Below are 15,694 nucleotides of genomic sequence, written 5' to 3' on the forward strand. Positions count from 1 at the left end.
ATGAGGCAGTGTATCAATCCTCTTTTTTTGTTTAGAATAGCCTAAATTATTTTTGGGAAACTGTTCTGTGCTAGTCAGGAGGTCAGACTAGATGATCGCAATCGTCCCTTCTGGAGTTAGAATCTATGAATCTATTAACTGGGTTAGGTTTAATTTAGTAGGGCTTTTTACTTTGCCACAAAGTTTGAAGCCCTTCTTCCTCCCGCCCCCCCGCCACCCCACCCATGTTTACCAAGTGGGTTTCTGAAATGATTTGGTGATGGTAGGGAGCAACAACTAAACTGCTGAGTTGCTACCACCCACTGAACACGTTTCAGTTTTAGCTCACATCTCCATGGCAGTATTGCTATACCACCAGTTATATGGCCAACTTTTCTAATACTTGTATTCTCTAGGCTGCTTCAAGAGTGCAGAATTCTGTCCTGCAGGAACTAAGAACTTCCTTGTACTGCTCTATTCAAAGTGCGCTTCTCTAACCTGCTTTCACAAATAAAAGCCCCAGCATCCCATTTAAAAAAAAAAAAAAACAACTTAGTGCATCATTGTGGCGTACTCAGATTCCACAGTTACAGGTATGCTATCAGAACCTGAACTGAATATAATTAAATCAGATTCCTAAATATAGCTACCATCCAATTCCCAGCAAAATAAATCGGCAGTCATCAAAGAGAGTGGCTGGTCAGTGTGGCTAATGGCAGGACTTGTGATTTAGTCACATTGACCTGGTAGCTTGCTATTTTGGTGAAAACCACTATTTTCAGTGCTCTTCATTTCAAAAGGGCAGGTTCTAGGATTATTCTCATTTCACTTCCACTCATAATCTAGAAAACCTTCTTTTAGGACTAAATATTTGTACCTACATGAAGAGGAGATAGGAGAGTAATTTTCAAAAAACCATATTTCCTTTTTACTTTCCTCCAACAAAAAATGAATAGTGGATACACTTGTGCTTCTGCCCAGTATATGCCTGCATCCAAGTACTTAAAATTCCAAGTACTCAGTTTTTGTGAGAACTCAATGGCAAGAGCAAAATTTTTAATTTAAATTAAAAAAAAAGACACCCTTTAGAATATGAGGAAGCAAGCATGTTTATTGGTGCTATCCTTTTAAAAAGTAGTAGTGATCCAATGCCCCAGAGTTCACGATATTGCTACCAGGGCCGCCCAGAGGGGGGGGAAAGAGGGGCAATTTGCCCCAGGCCCCGAGCCCAACAGGGGCCCCCACGAGAGTTTTTCGGGGCCCCTGGAGCGGGGTCCCTCACTCTCTCCGGGGGGCCCGGAAAACTCTTGCGGGGCCGGGCGCAGGAGCGTCTTCGCTCCCGGTCTTTGCCGACGGGGGATCCTTCCGCTCCGGGGCGGAAGGACCCCCTGCTGGTGAATTACAGCCGAAGACGGAGCGGGACCCGCCGCCGAAGTTCAGCTCGGTCTTCGGCGGTAATTCGGCGGCGGGGGGCCCTTCTGTTCCGGGACCCGCCGCCGAAGTGCCCTGAAGACCCGCGGCGGGGGACCCCCCGCCGCCGAATTACCGCTGAAGGCCGGGCTGCGCTTCGGCAGCGGGGGGTCCCCGCCGCGGGTCTTCGGGGCACTTCGGCGGCGGGTCCCGGAACAGAAGGGTTCCCCACCGCCAAAGACCCCCGGAATCCTCTGGGCAGCCCTGATTGCTACTGAAGTGGTTTGGGTCATTACTATAGAACATTTGTGTCTAATATTTCTACATATTCTTCACTGACAGATGGCAACCCTCATGAGCTTTGCAGGTTAACTTTTTTTTAAACTTGCCCAAGGAACTTGAAACTTGAATACATTATAGCAAAGCATTTCACCATTGCGGCTTTTTTAGCTTATAAAATGTTGAACTTTTATGCAGATTGTACTAAAATATGAAGATGAATCTTCTAATTCAGCCACCTGTATCCAGATCCCAGAAGGGCTTCCCTTCAGATCTTCATATTGGGGGGAAACTCTGTCTAAGATGACCGTAATCATTTCCTTTGTGCTTCATTTAATTTTAAAATCCAATCTTGTTTTTGACAGATTACCACGTCATTGAGACCCAGACTCACCTGAAAGTTTCCAAGGCAGAAGTAAAGTCTGTCCATACAGACATACTCAGTAAACATATGCCTGAAGGAACAGGCAGGAACGTTCCCAGAAATGGTAAAGAACCAAAGCTAGATCTTCAGCAGGTATAAATTGGTGTAGCTCCACATAGGTGCAGGCAGCTAAACCAATGTACATCAGTAGAGTATCTGTCCCTCACTGTCTACATCCTTTGCCACATATTTGCAAAGTTTCTTTTGTTGTGTTATGTCAGTCCACTTTGATCAAAATAATTCTGTTCTTCTCACGACAGGCCAGGCTGGAGCCTTTGGATTCTTCCACAGAGTGAAGTCCCACAGATTTTTGTCTCTGAATCACCTACTTGTTTTCTATGCAGCTCTGTAAGTGAACAGTTTTTTACCAAGACCATCAGAGTCTCCTCCTACCTTTATTACACCAGTCTTACAACAGTGCTGATTTCAATGGAGTTGCACCCCTGCCCAGTGTAAAACTAGAAGCATGTTTAAAAGTGGGTTTCTTCATTCCTCCTCGTTCAGTAAAGTTTGTTCTTCTGTATAAAAGCCAACAGAAGAATACTGTTTCTTGTGAACTTTCTAAATTGTTCAAAGAAGTGATCCAGGGCAGGTGTGGAATTTATAGCCTATGCCCTATAGAAACCTCTAAGGTGATTGTGACAGCTAAGTTTAAGAACACTACATAAATGTCCATCCAAATAACACTTAGCACTGCTGTAGACTCTAAGGATGAGATTTTTTTCAAAGCTACCTGAAACATGGGGGCACCAGATGAATTGAGAGTCCAGTGCTCTAAGGCAGCTTTGAAAATCCCACACTGTACAATTCCTAGTGTACAAATAATAAAGTTATTCATTGATTTTAAAATGACAAGTATTGTCAAACTTCTTTTTGGATACATCGGTCTGAGGGTGCTATGCTCCAACTAACGCAGCTGTCTTGTCATTTATTTTTCCCCTGCAGTGTCTGTGTCCTAGTCTTTTCTACCTTCTACATGAGATATAAAATCAATGTTCTGGAGGAACGGCTAGTCTCCATGGCTTCCTTTGTTGACTCCCATATTAATAAGTAAGAAGGCATCATTTTTAAAGGAGAATAATATTCTTCTGTTTTTACGTACTGAGCCCTGCTGGACACCTATCTTCAAAAACCTCCTGATAATTGATGACAATTTAGTGCTATGCAGTTCTTGAGCCTGCATTAGTCTCCTTCCTCTGTTTCTCAGGAGCATTGGGATACTTCAAGAGAATTCAGGTGTTACCTGGATTTAAGCAAATTTCAGTTAATTGGGAGTAAAGGTTACACACAGTGTTATGGGACAATCTAGAGTTATACTGTACCCTTCCTTCAAAGAGGCATATTTCAGAGTTCCTGAAATTGGCTCTTTTGCAAAGAGCACCTGGAGAACAAAGGTTTGATCCGGCTAGCTTTAGACACTTCAAAACCTGCAGGCGGGTTCCTCTGATTGTGTATTGTGGGGAAGAGGGTTCCTGAAGGTTTGGGCTACCTTCCTCTTCAGGCTATACCCATCCTACTGCACTAATACCCCCATTAAGTTGACTCCCTCAAGAATCTGGGCTGCTCTGGGTACCAGCATGGCCATCATCAGCATAAATAAGAGCAGTCAAAAGGTCCTTTAATTTACAGCAACCTCCTGAGGGCTGCCTAAAGACTGCTACATAGTTCAGAGCAGGCTGGAGCCCCCATAGTGCTGTGCACTATGGGCCTGCTCCCTCCACCAGAAATTGTTACGGCCACTTATGGCTGCTGTGTGCTGTGCGTTCACTAGGGGAATTTTCCCATGACCCTTGTGGCCCAGTTCCATTCCCTCAATGTTGCAGCAGCATGCAGAGCTCAGGTCAGGGGGGAAATTTGTCCCCAGTGGGCAACCCGCCTACTGGGGACATAGTTTATATAGACAAGAGGGGTTGTGGGGGGGTTTGTTTGTTTGGGTGGGGTTTTTTTTCCCCCACACGCCTGAGGTAGCTCTCCCAGCAAAACTTTTAAGTGCAGACCTAGCCTTAACAGTTTAAGTATATTAATGGGGCAAGGGGAGAAGTAGATGGAGAAAATACAAGTAATTCAGTTAATGTCAATATCAATAACCTAATCCACTAACTCATGAATATTTATTCTTACTGCCTACTATGTACTATGAATATGTCTATATTGCACTAAAAAACATAAGAGGTCAGATTTAATAAGCATTTATTTCTAGTGCAGCCAGTTGTGGTATTCTGGGATCATTCAGTGCTTAAGGTGCTTGGAAGAGATCAAGTTTATTCTGTTTGCGCTTCCAGTTGGCTGTGCTTAACAAGAGCTTCAGGGTGCCCCACCCAGGCTCTGTCTGGTAATCTCAGCCATTGAAGGCACAATCCCCAATACCAAACCAATAAACTCTCATCTGCACTTTCAGGTGGTTTAAAATAGATTTCCATGCCCCAAAACAATGGCCTCAGTTAATGGAGAAGTCAATAAAAAGTAAGTAGTGTGTGGAGAGTCTTGGATTAGCCCTTCGGACTCTCCAAATGAACATTCATCATCCTTGGTAAAAGGCAGTGAGGTACATAGTATATTTATAAGCAACTCACTGACCTTCCTGAGTTATCTAAGCAAACACAGGGCCTGCTTCTCATTACAATATAGTTCCCTCTCCAGGCCCCATTTCTTAGCACCCACTATGGCTGTTGTTAAAGACAAAAACAAATAATATTTCCTTTGCCAACCTCATTCTTTACCTACCTGTTATCAGGAGCCAACCTAGTCTTCAGCACAGAGCAGCTGGGGGCTCCATGAAAGTCTGACAATACAGATTTCTCCTCAGGCTCCTCTGCTGCAAGCACATGATTCCCAGGCTAAGGGAAGGAATGGAACCCAGCAGCAGGAAGACAGTTGTCCTTAAGAGAGCCAATTAGAGAAGAAATAGTTATTCCATAGCAGGTCAGAGCACAACTTGCATTAGCTAGGGCTCCTGACCTAGCACCGGTCTGAGCCCCAGAAACTTAAGATCCTACCCAGACATCGCAACACCTAGTTGCTGCACCAAAACCACAGCTAGTTGGGTTCAAAGGTGGATATAATTGGGGAAACTGACCAGTTTATTTAGGGTTACATTCAAGAGTGGACTATATTCTCGCCCTCATGTGATTGTGAACCTTCCTAATCTAGCACGCAAAAAATTGTTAAAAATCAAATAGTAAACCAGAATGCAAAACTGCAACAGCAGGTGTTGTACCTGGAAATGTTGACATAGTCAGCCAGCTGGAGAAGCACCACCTGAAAAACAAGCAGCCAAAGAAAGCAACAAAAGGCTAAACCTAACACAAGGCAGTGCCATACCCAGAATGGGTGGGCCTGTCTGCAAAGTATTGAAAGGGCCCAATCTCTTGGGTCAAGTTACGTTACACCTCTAACTCCATTTTCCTGGTGAGTCATCCATGACAAAACACTCTCTGACAAAACATTCCAGCCCACTTCGAAAAACTGTTGCACCATTTAGGGTCCAATTCTGCTCTCAGCTACTTATGCAACTTCCACTGACAGTGGGGCTAGTGTGCATCTATCATAGGGCAGAGTTAGGCTCTTGATTATTAATTTAAAGGAGTAGGAAGGGAATAATGCCTTATCCTTAAATGGGAATGTCTGGAAAGCTGTTCATCCACTGTTTTTCCTTATCTGGAATTGTGTGAAACTGTTATGGCCCCTTCAAACCACTTTGATAATGGAGGGAGGGTCATGCCAATGTGGTCCAAACTTCTAAAGGATAGAGAATAATCCTAATGTGCACTTTCCACTCTTTTTATTTCCCCATAAGACACAAGCATACTTAGAGAGATTTTACTAATAAAAATGTTAAGAATTTCCATCTTGGTTTCTGTAGAATTAGTCTGGTAAAGAATGTAGTCTGAGGGTACAAATTACATTACAGAAATACTGTGCTAAATAAGTATCGCAGTAACAATGTTCCCATTCAAATCCTTCATTGTTCTCATCTTTTCTTTCCTCCTTCACATCTCGTTCTTTTCTTTAACAGCCAGCCAGTGCAACAAGGCCTGGGATCCCATCTGCAAATTAATGCTGATGCTCTCTGTGGTGAACTAACAGCTAACCTCATAAAATTGGAAAAGGTAATTGATTGAGATGAATAATATTATGTAAGTACTTAAATGCCCGCTACTCAGGATACATGATGATCACAACAGGTTTTTGTCAAACCACTGATGTTTCTTTCCCAAAAGTACCAGACTCTCCAAGATTTGCTTTTGTAGATCTCTGAACAGCATCTCTGGAAGAGTGTGCACCACCTTCCTGAGGTGAGAGAGTTCTTGGACAATGGCATAAATTAACAGTTAAGCCTGAGCATGTGTGTCAGTATGTGTGAGTGCTCCCTTATGAGAGGTTGAGAGATCAATTGCCATTTAATTACTCTGAAACCTCCAGTGATTTGTTGTGTTTATGATCAGTTAATGACCTTCATTTTTGGCTGGTAAGGCAACAGACTTTTGATATTACCTTTCTTGGGTGATATTGTTTGGACAAAACAGACTGAAGAAACATAAAACCTGCTGGAATGCCGGTGTCCGCCTACAAAGTGGGTGTTTAGTAATGTCTGTTACTGCTTAGTAACATGAATGCACCAGCTGTTTGTTCCCTGCAGATGACCTCTTCTCTTTTCCATTTACTAACTGCAGAACTAAATGTATTTGCTATCCCCAGCTGGAAAATCAAACAAAAACAAAGCTAGGCAGGAAGGTATATTTTCACTCGGTTACATTTATACTTCAAGTGCAGTAAACTGATAATTAAAACTAAGGTTTCATTTTTTCCATTGGCTCAGCATGTAGGTTGTATTTCTACTGTAATAACCCTTTATTTGAATTCCTACATACTACAATCACATGAGGGTTTTTTTTGTTTCTAAAATGTTGATAGCGTGCCAAGGTCTTTAATACAGTTTGTTTTTCCAGAGCAAACTTTTCAGGTTGCATGTCACTGAGATTATTTAATATCACTGCTATCTATATGTCAAAGGTTTCAGAACAACTTTGCTACCAAGGAAATGGGGCTTGATTCTCTCTTCAGTGTAAATCTGGAGTCATTCAATTGACTTCATTCTCAATGTTTACTAGTTTAAAACTAGTGAGTGAGAGGAGGTTATCACTATATGGTAAGATATATTCAAAGACTTTCAATATTGACCCAAGTACACAGGCCAAATCATTACAATGGGATTTCTCATATAAAGACTAATGCTTCAGTTCAGCAAATCACATGAGCATGTTCTGAAGTCTCATTCATTTCAGTGGGATTTGTTAAATGCTTTGCTCAACTGGGGCCAAAAGAATTGAACCCCTAAAGGGACCTTAACTGTGCATATTTTCACACTTGGATTGCTGCCAATTTACAATACAATGGTCCTAGTGTCCTCTGAGCACAGGTTATTGCATACCAACACACCTCTCTAAACTGGCACTGGCACTCTTCAATAAAGAATTGCTACACCTTAGCAAGCATTTAAGCTAACACTATATGGAATAATTAGCTATTTGTTATTTGTGAAAATTGTACTACTGGGTTGACATTCTGCTCTGATAAATTATTTTTTAGAAGAGGAAAGTTATTAGTCCTGGTACCTGTACTTAATGTATGCTTTCCTCTCCTCATCACATCTTCCCCATAGACTTGCAGAAGTCTGGCCTTACACCTACTCTCAAAAAGCCTGTTCAGAATTTGACCCTGTTGCAGTGACCTCTTTTGAATGTGACCTTGTATTTCTCCCAGCTCTATTGAATTCCACACTTGTGGGCCACTGAATTCCCATTGGCTTAGTACCACAATAGCACTTTTAGACTATTTTTGATGGGCTTCATACAGTTTGGTTGCCAAATGTACCAGATGTATCCACCAGACAAGTGCTTGAAATGAAAAACCAAAAGGACTCGTGCCTCACATATATGAGCCCCAGGATCTCGGTTGACTCCTCCACCTCTTCTGAGAAGGGAATACAGTTAAAATGCAGGCACTAGATAAATTTGTATGTATTAACCTGGAAGCAGATTTCATTTTTTTTTCTTTCCATTTCTTTCTTCCTTTCCCTCGGTGAACCTATCCCTGCTTTTTTTTTTCTCTTAACGGGTGTGTTAGGTGTGCCTCAGGGAAGTGGGGGTATGATAACATAGTTTTAAGGTAACTTTCCCTGATCCTGGGTCAACTGGGGGCTGGACTAGGCATGGCATAATCTTAGAGCAGCTTTAAGGCAGCTCCATATTACACCATCTGTAGCCAGTGGCTATGGCAGCTGAGGCTCTGGCAGAACACATTGTGTCCCACTTTGACATGCCCTATGCTAAAGTGGAGAGAGAAACAGGAGGCATCGAGCTGGCTAAGCTAGTTTTGCACCATCCAATTGTCCCCTTGGGTAGCATTTTGGCTGCTTTGCACTACCTTCTACAACACAAAGTAGCTGGGGCAGAGAATAGAGCCCAGTATCTTTTCCCTGGTGCTGGCTGCCACCTTGCTTCTCCTTAAAGGAGTAGGCTGATTTCTGGAGTATGGAATGTTTTACTTCATGATCTGTAGATTGTATCCTACTGTCCATCGGATGAGGGGGAAGCCTGTCCTGTTTGAGCTCGCCAAAACACTTTGCATTTCCCACTTTGAAAAACCCAAAGGCTCTTGATAAAAGTTCTGTAGATGTTTTCTTGAGATTTTGGCCACCTATAAAGATGACCATCTTTCAATTATCAAAAAAAAGATCAATTATGAAATTTTGAAAAATTACAACATTGATAAATCACTTAGTCAATTAAATTAATTACTGGGTTTTTTTTCCAACTCTACTGTTAGTCATGGAGTAGCCCTGCTCTTTCACTAGCTCAAACTTAGTGGAAGAGCAGGGCAGCTACAGAATTTACTGGAAGTGCTCTTAAGTCCTGACACCTCAGTTCCAGCTTTCCAACTGAGTTTGTACCTGGCCAGGGCTGTCCCTAGGAGGGTGTGGGCCCAGGACAAAGGTGCCAAGTTTCTAATCTTGATGGGGTTCTCCTCCCTGGCTCTGTCCAAGACCTGTCCCCATGCCACCCCTTCCCCCAAGGCCCCACCCCACCTCTTCCCACCCCCACCCTGCCTCTTCCCTGCCCAGTTCCATCCCCTCCCCCAAGCATGCTTTTGCGCCCTCACTCCTCTTCTCCCCCCCCTCCCCCCCCGGGCCTTCTCATGCCGTGAAACATCTGATCCACAGCAGGCAGGAGGCACTGATCGGCGGGAACTGCCAGCAGGTGGGAGGCATTGCGGGGAGGTGGAGGTTCTGGTAGGGAGGCTCCTCCTTGACTGCCTGCCTGCCTGCTGCTCACATCCCTGTTTGCTTCCTCACCTCACCCATCCTCCTGCCTCACCTCCCTGCCCACCGCCTCATGATTTTATCGATGTGCGGGGACCCTCCAGGGCCTGGGGCAGTCACCCCAATTTACCGTACCAAGGGACGCACATGGATGTTGGGTTGACTTGAGTATAGCAACCATTCGAAAGGGCATAAATAGCAGTGCCAGAATTACCTGATGCACTCAAACTTGCACTGAAGAATGCTTTCTAACTGTGAATAGCAGTAAGTATATCTGAACCTTCTGTTCTTCTTTAAGATACAAAACAACTTACAAAGACTACTTGAAGATGGTGACTGAAACCTTCATATTCTGGGCTACTTCATACCTCATTCTCCTGCGTCTGATAAGCAGCATCAAACACTGCAGTGAACTCTGCAGGCTGGAGTTCATGTTCCATTTTTTGAATCTAGAGCCACACAGACTGCTGCAGTAGCTTCTCCATCTCAAGAATCTGGAGAGTGGTTTATTCTTGTGCAATGAAATATATCTGTGTATGCTGATAATGTTTTTCCATTGCTAGTTACACATCAGTATGGGATTTTTATAGTTTGGGGCCAAATTCTGTTCTTGGTTACTCCAGTGTAAATCTGGAGTAACTCTCTTTATCTCAATATTTGTTTTTCATTTACATGGATGTGACAGAGCAGAATTTGGTCCTGGATGTACAGCTACGGAACCATCATGTGAAAATGCTTGTTCTCTTTCAGATAGAGACCCCTGTCTCTCTGATATTACTGTAGTTATTACCGGTAATAAACACTCCATTTTTAGTTTTCTTCTCTTCTGCTCCAGTTCCCCAAAATCTATGCATGTGTCAAATACCTTCATGTCTGTTCTCTCTGGGTCTGAATCTGAGGTGCTGAGTGCATTCTGCTTCTTATGTGCCAGATTCTCAGCTGGTGTAAATCATCAGCACAACTCCATTCACTTCATTGGAGCTATACCAGCTGAGGATCTGGCCCATTGACTTCAATGGAAATTGAGTGCCCAGTAGATGACCAGATCAAGCCCTATGCAAACGCTCACAATTTTTTACAGAATATCCCACCCACTATGAACTGTAGCTTCTGCAAACTGTTTACAAGGCTAGGTGGCACACTGAGCTGCTAAACACAGATTTAAAATATACCGGATATTTTAAACTATCATTGTAACATAGTTTGCTCAGGATGTCCTTCAGTGCTAAGACGCTGTCAGCTTTTCAAAGTGTCACATGAGGTCTTAGTTGTGCAGTTCCCATTCCAGTTACTGGGAGTCCCATAGCTAATTTGGTCACAGAAGATCCCACAGAGTCTATCACCCTTACACAGTGGGAACTGGCAAGTTAATGAAAATACAATAATAGAAACTATTTTATTGGAGTGACTAGAAGAAAAATAGGTGTTCCTCTTGTTACATTGTTCTGTTGTTTTCACAGAGCCTTAAATGATGAAGTAACTGGTGATTTTAACTCTTTGGTTTCCAAGTGGGTTGATTGGTTTTCATGAGGCAATATTTAGGGTAGCATAAGAGAGAGCCTGTAAGTAAACAGATGTTTATATATGCATTTTTATAATCATTTCTGTGAAATGTACCTTATTTTGTTTAATTAAAAAAAACTGTTTAAAAAAGTCTTACATGTGGAATGTACAAGTGAAATTGTAACAGTTTTATACGATAAACAAAGCTGATATAGGCTTTTGCAATCAGAAATGTTGCTCTTACTGTGAATCAATTTTGTGCCTGCAAAATCTGTTTTCAAACCATTTTCTAAAAATCATCATACACAATACAGCTAGGGCCTGATCAAAAGCCTAATGCAGGCCATGAGAGCCTTTCCATTGAAGGCTTTCATTCAGATTCTCAGTGTGGATGTATTTTTCCTCCTCTCCAGCCACTGGAGAAGATCCTCAGCTGCTGTAAATCCATGTAACACCAGGACCGATTTACATCAGCTGAGGATCTGCAGGACCAATTTTTATAGTGGGGATGCTGCTGATGGAAAACAGATGTTTGTTCTTCAAGCACAGGGGTGCGGCAGCCCCACCAGCACCCCTAGTTCTAACACCACTGAGTATCTGGCCCATATTTGTAACATGTTGCTGTGAACTTTGGGTAAAGCCTCTGCCCTCAGCCTGTAGGCAAGGTGCAGCAATCTGCACAGCTGAGCTAGGGGCCAGTTGTATATGGTGCCCATTGGGCACCTCTCCCATTCAGTGGATCTGTTTCAGGTTGATGTGGTGACCCCACAAATACACACCTCAGTGAAGAGAGCACTGCAAGGCTTTGCTCTCCAGCATGCTGGAAGTTAGAGTTCCACACCCCAAGTGACCACTTTCCATCCCATCCTAAACACAGCATGGCAGAAGTTCCACTGAATGTACTCTTTGTGGCTGTAAAGTTTCTGGGCGGGTCTTTCCTATTTACTTAGAGGTATAAATATCAATAGCTGAGCAAATTGATAAACAAATCTCTCCACACACAACTTTTCACCTCACTTTCCCAAATATGAGCCACATTCTGCCCTCACTTACAGAGTCAGTAGAGTTGCAGGGGTGCAATGGAGGGCAGTAGCTGACTTCCACCAGTGAATTTAATGCAAGGAACAGGAGAGACAAGCTAGGGCACAACCGAGAGCTGTCCTAATGTGATTCCACTGCTGAGGATTATGGCAGTGAGGAATTGCCAAAACATTAGATCTCCACAGTCTTATCTCCTCTCGCCCTAACACAGCTCGGTCCATCCCACAACGGCCCCTGGAAACACCCGCTCTATGAGAGTCGTAGGCCAGCAGTAGATCTGAGCCTCAGAGTTTGCAATATGATATGTGTGCCAAGGCTGGTAATAGTTTTCTCCATGACATTACTTGGTGAAATACCACAACAGAGATTGTACTAAATTTTTGTTGCCTCTTGCGGCAACTTTTAAGTAGAGTTGGACAAAAAAATCAATTTTTTGGTTTAGTGCTGAAAATGTTTGGGATTTGTCAGCAAATCAGAAAAGTCCGTTTCGGGCTAGCAAAATAAGAGTGAGCGTACCATTGTTTTATAACCTTTAGGTTATGGTTATGGCACTTGTCTGGGATGTAGGAGGCCAGGTTTAAATCCCCTCTTCCCCCCCACGGGTCTGTGCCTAGAACTCAGATTTCTTGTCTCCCAAGTGAGCACTGCAAGGACCAGGCTCTAGGCTGTTTTAGAAGGGGTTGCTCTCAATCTCTCCTGTTGAAGCTGGTCCACTTTGTGGACCTACCTACACATTCATTGGCCCAAAGAGAGAGAGCACAAGAGTGACTCTATAGCCTGGTGATGAGTATGAGGCACTCACCTGGGATGGGGCAGTGCTGAGTTCAAGTCCTTGCTCCATGGAGTGGATTTAAGCTGGGGTTTCCCACATCTCATGCAAATACCCTAACCCCTGGGCTAAAAGTTAAAATGGGGGGGGGGGAATTGTCTTATTTTGCTGGCCTGCGATACGTTTTTTTTTCCCCAGGGAAAACAAATTGGATCAAATTCACAAAGTTTCAGGTCAACTGAGACTGCATGTTTTGGCAAATTAACTATTCAAAAAAAATTTCACAACCTAGATCGCTAATGTGGGCACATCCAAAGGCCAAATGTTGCCTTTGGATGTGCCCACATGCCTCCTATTTAATTCAAAGAGAGCCCTGTAAGCAGAGCCCAGGATGGAGAAAAGACTATCCCAGTCTGTGTTCAAATACATCTGAACAGTATTTCTAAACCTGGTGTCTTTTAAACCTTGTGGAGATTATACAGAGCTGCCTATGTAACTCCATCCAACTGAGGAGCTGACTTTGAATTTGCAGAGGGTATGAATTAAAAGCAGTTCTTGAAATTACAAAGCACAGAAAAGATGTCTCAGAAGCAGGGTCAACTGATTTTGTTGTGAAGACATCAAATAGTTCTACCTATTAACAGTAAGTGGGAGGGGAGGGGTTTCATGCTGGACAAGCTCTGATTACACCCACTTTGGAAGAGATCTTTACTGAATTTAGTGGTGAGGAACCGCTAACCAGGCGGGTTTTTATGGTCTCTTTTAGATTTAAAATCAAACTAATTGGACAAGGAACAAGAACTACACTATTTACCAAACAAATGGATATAAAATACACTTGCTGGAATTCTCTACAGAGTAATTTTGTTTCCTACAAATTTCATGGGGAAAATTGTAATGGAGAAGCCCAAGTTTTCAGAAGTGACTATTGATTTTTAAGTGTCCAACTTGAAGCTCCTTTAAAAGGGGCTTTTCAGAAAGTTTTTGAACTTCCACCCTATGAAAATCAGACACCCCCTGAAAATTTTGACTGCCTACTGTATTGTAATATGCTGAGTTAAGTTTTACAGCAGACTGGGAAGGAGAGCAGGTAAGCTAAAGATTTATCACTAACCATACTGTTCCCCAAGCACATATATTAGATAACAGTGACCAGAATAAACAATTGCAGCAGTGAATGAGTAATCCGAATTTATTCTAATAGATCTTTGGGCTGATAGCTGCCCTTTAACCTACATGTTGTTTGTAGTGTTGTGTTGGTCCCAGCATATTAGAGACACACAAGGTGGGTGAAGAAGATCTCTGTGTAGCTCGGAAACTTGTCTCTTTAACCCAGATGGCACAATTCAAGGTAAGGTGAATCCAAGTAACCTAATTTTTTTCTAATGCAGGAGAAATAACTGCTGCGCTGCACTGCTCTGTTGTGGGGGAAGGTCAGAGTCAGGGCTGGCTCCAGGGTTTTTGCTGCCCCAAGCAGTGTGTGTTTAAAAAAAAAAAAAAAGAGCGCGATCTGCAGCTCTACTGCTGCTGCTTCAGTCTTTGGCAGCTGGTCCTTCGCTCCAAGAGGGAGTGAGGGACTTTCGGCCAAAGAGCCAGACGTGCCGCCCCTCTCGGTTGGTCACTCCAAGCAGCTGCTTGCTGGGCTGGTGCCTGGAGCCGGCCCTGGTCAGAGCTCATACTTGTCTTCTGATATTGGTAGTGTCACTTGCACACTGCCTTCAGCAACTCATTTGTGTCTCAGTTTTTGCAACTGTAAATCTGGAATGATGATGGATCACTTCACAAGTGTGTTATAAATGTTTCAATAGCACTATGGGATCAGAGCTAAAAGGTGTTGTGTAAGTGCCAATTATGGTGCAATGCCCTCCCCAGACTGGGAAACAGAGAGCTGCTGGGAAAGGGCCTATGAAACCTCTGCAAGGTTAATCTAGTAAGAACACGTAGAGCCTCTATCTCACAGCTCTGGACTTGCTCTAGTCAATAAAGACCAGATCATCCCCTGCTGCAGTAAAACACATAGGATTATTACCAGGGATGACAAGGCAGAGGAGTTGAGTTTCACCTGTCTGTTCCAACTGGGTTTTGCCCATTTGTTGGGACCCTTCTGCCTCTGCCTTGGGCCTTAGAGCTCTATCAGAGTTGCTCATGAAATGACCGTGTGTGTGTGTGTGTGTGTGTGTGTGTGTGTGTGTGTGTGTGTGTGTGTGTGTGTGTGTGTGTGTGTGTGTGTGTGTGTGTGTGTGTGAGAGAGAGAGAATTTTCAACAAAAACAATAAAATGTCAAATTTTCATCACATTCCTTCTACATTTGAGAGGGGACAGGTTGTAGCACAACTGTTTCGAGTACGTACTCAGGCCACTAGCCCAAACCACTGCCAGTACTGCTGTGTATGTTATTTTTAGGCATGTCTACGGCTACGTGACCTAGGAATTATACTTTCTAGCTGCTGCGTAGACATACCCTTACTGCTACAGATTTCTTAGGAACTGTTATCAGTGTATCACCTGACTGGATCAGCTGCAGTTACTGGTAACCTGCTGCACTTAAGAGCATTGAGAGTTTGAAGTTATTAAGGAGGAATAGCCTGCAATAAAGATAATGAAAAAAGAACGGCTATTTATAAGTGAAACTGAAGCAAACAAACTGGGCCTTTTATCACTCTGTCATATGCTTTTTATAAATAACATAACTTCTTTATTTGGAAGAAGCTACACATTAATTGCAAAAGCAGCAAAGAATCCTGTGGCACCTTATAGACTAACAGACATTTTGCAGCATGAGCTTTCGTGGGTGAATGCCCACTTCTTCGGATGCAAGAGTGCATTCACCCACGAAAGCTCATGCTGCAAAACGTCTGTTAGTCTATAAGGTGCCACGGGATTCTTTGCTGCTTTTACAGAACCAGACTAACCCGGCTACCTCTCTCGTACATTAATTGCAGTTTGCCAGGTGAGAAATAGCAGCACC

General features: G+C 43.2%; 1 protein-coding gene across 1 annotated transcript in view; it reads left to right on the forward strand.

Annotated features, from left to right (window-relative positions):
* GRAMD2B (GRAM domain containing 2B) overlaps positions 1-11,069 on the forward strand; it is a 45,031-nt gene extending 33,962 nt beyond the window's left edge. The window contains exons 10-14 of the mRNA XM_039545274.1: positions 2,034-2,156; positions 2,353-2,440; positions 3,038-3,142; positions 6,108-6,201; positions 9,712-11,069. Of these exons, the coding sequence (XP_039401208.1) occupies positions 2,034-2,156; positions 2,353-2,440; positions 3,038-3,142; positions 6,108-6,201; positions 9,712-9,753 (452 nt within the window). The 3' untranslated portion in view covers positions 9,754-11,069. The remainder of the gene's footprint in view (positions 1-2,033; positions 2,157-2,352; positions 2,441-3,037; positions 3,143-6,107; positions 6,202-9,711) is intronic.
* Positions 11,070-15,694: the final 4,625 nt, after the last annotated feature.

The sequence above is a fragment of the Mauremys reevesii genome, linkage group 6 (genome assembly GCF_016161935.1).
Source record: "Mauremys reevesii isolate NIE-2019 linkage group 6, ASM1616193v1, whole genome shotgun sequence".
NCBI classification, from domain to species: domain Eukaryota; kingdom Metazoa; phylum Chordata; order Testudines; family Geoemydidae; genus Mauremys; species Mauremys reevesii.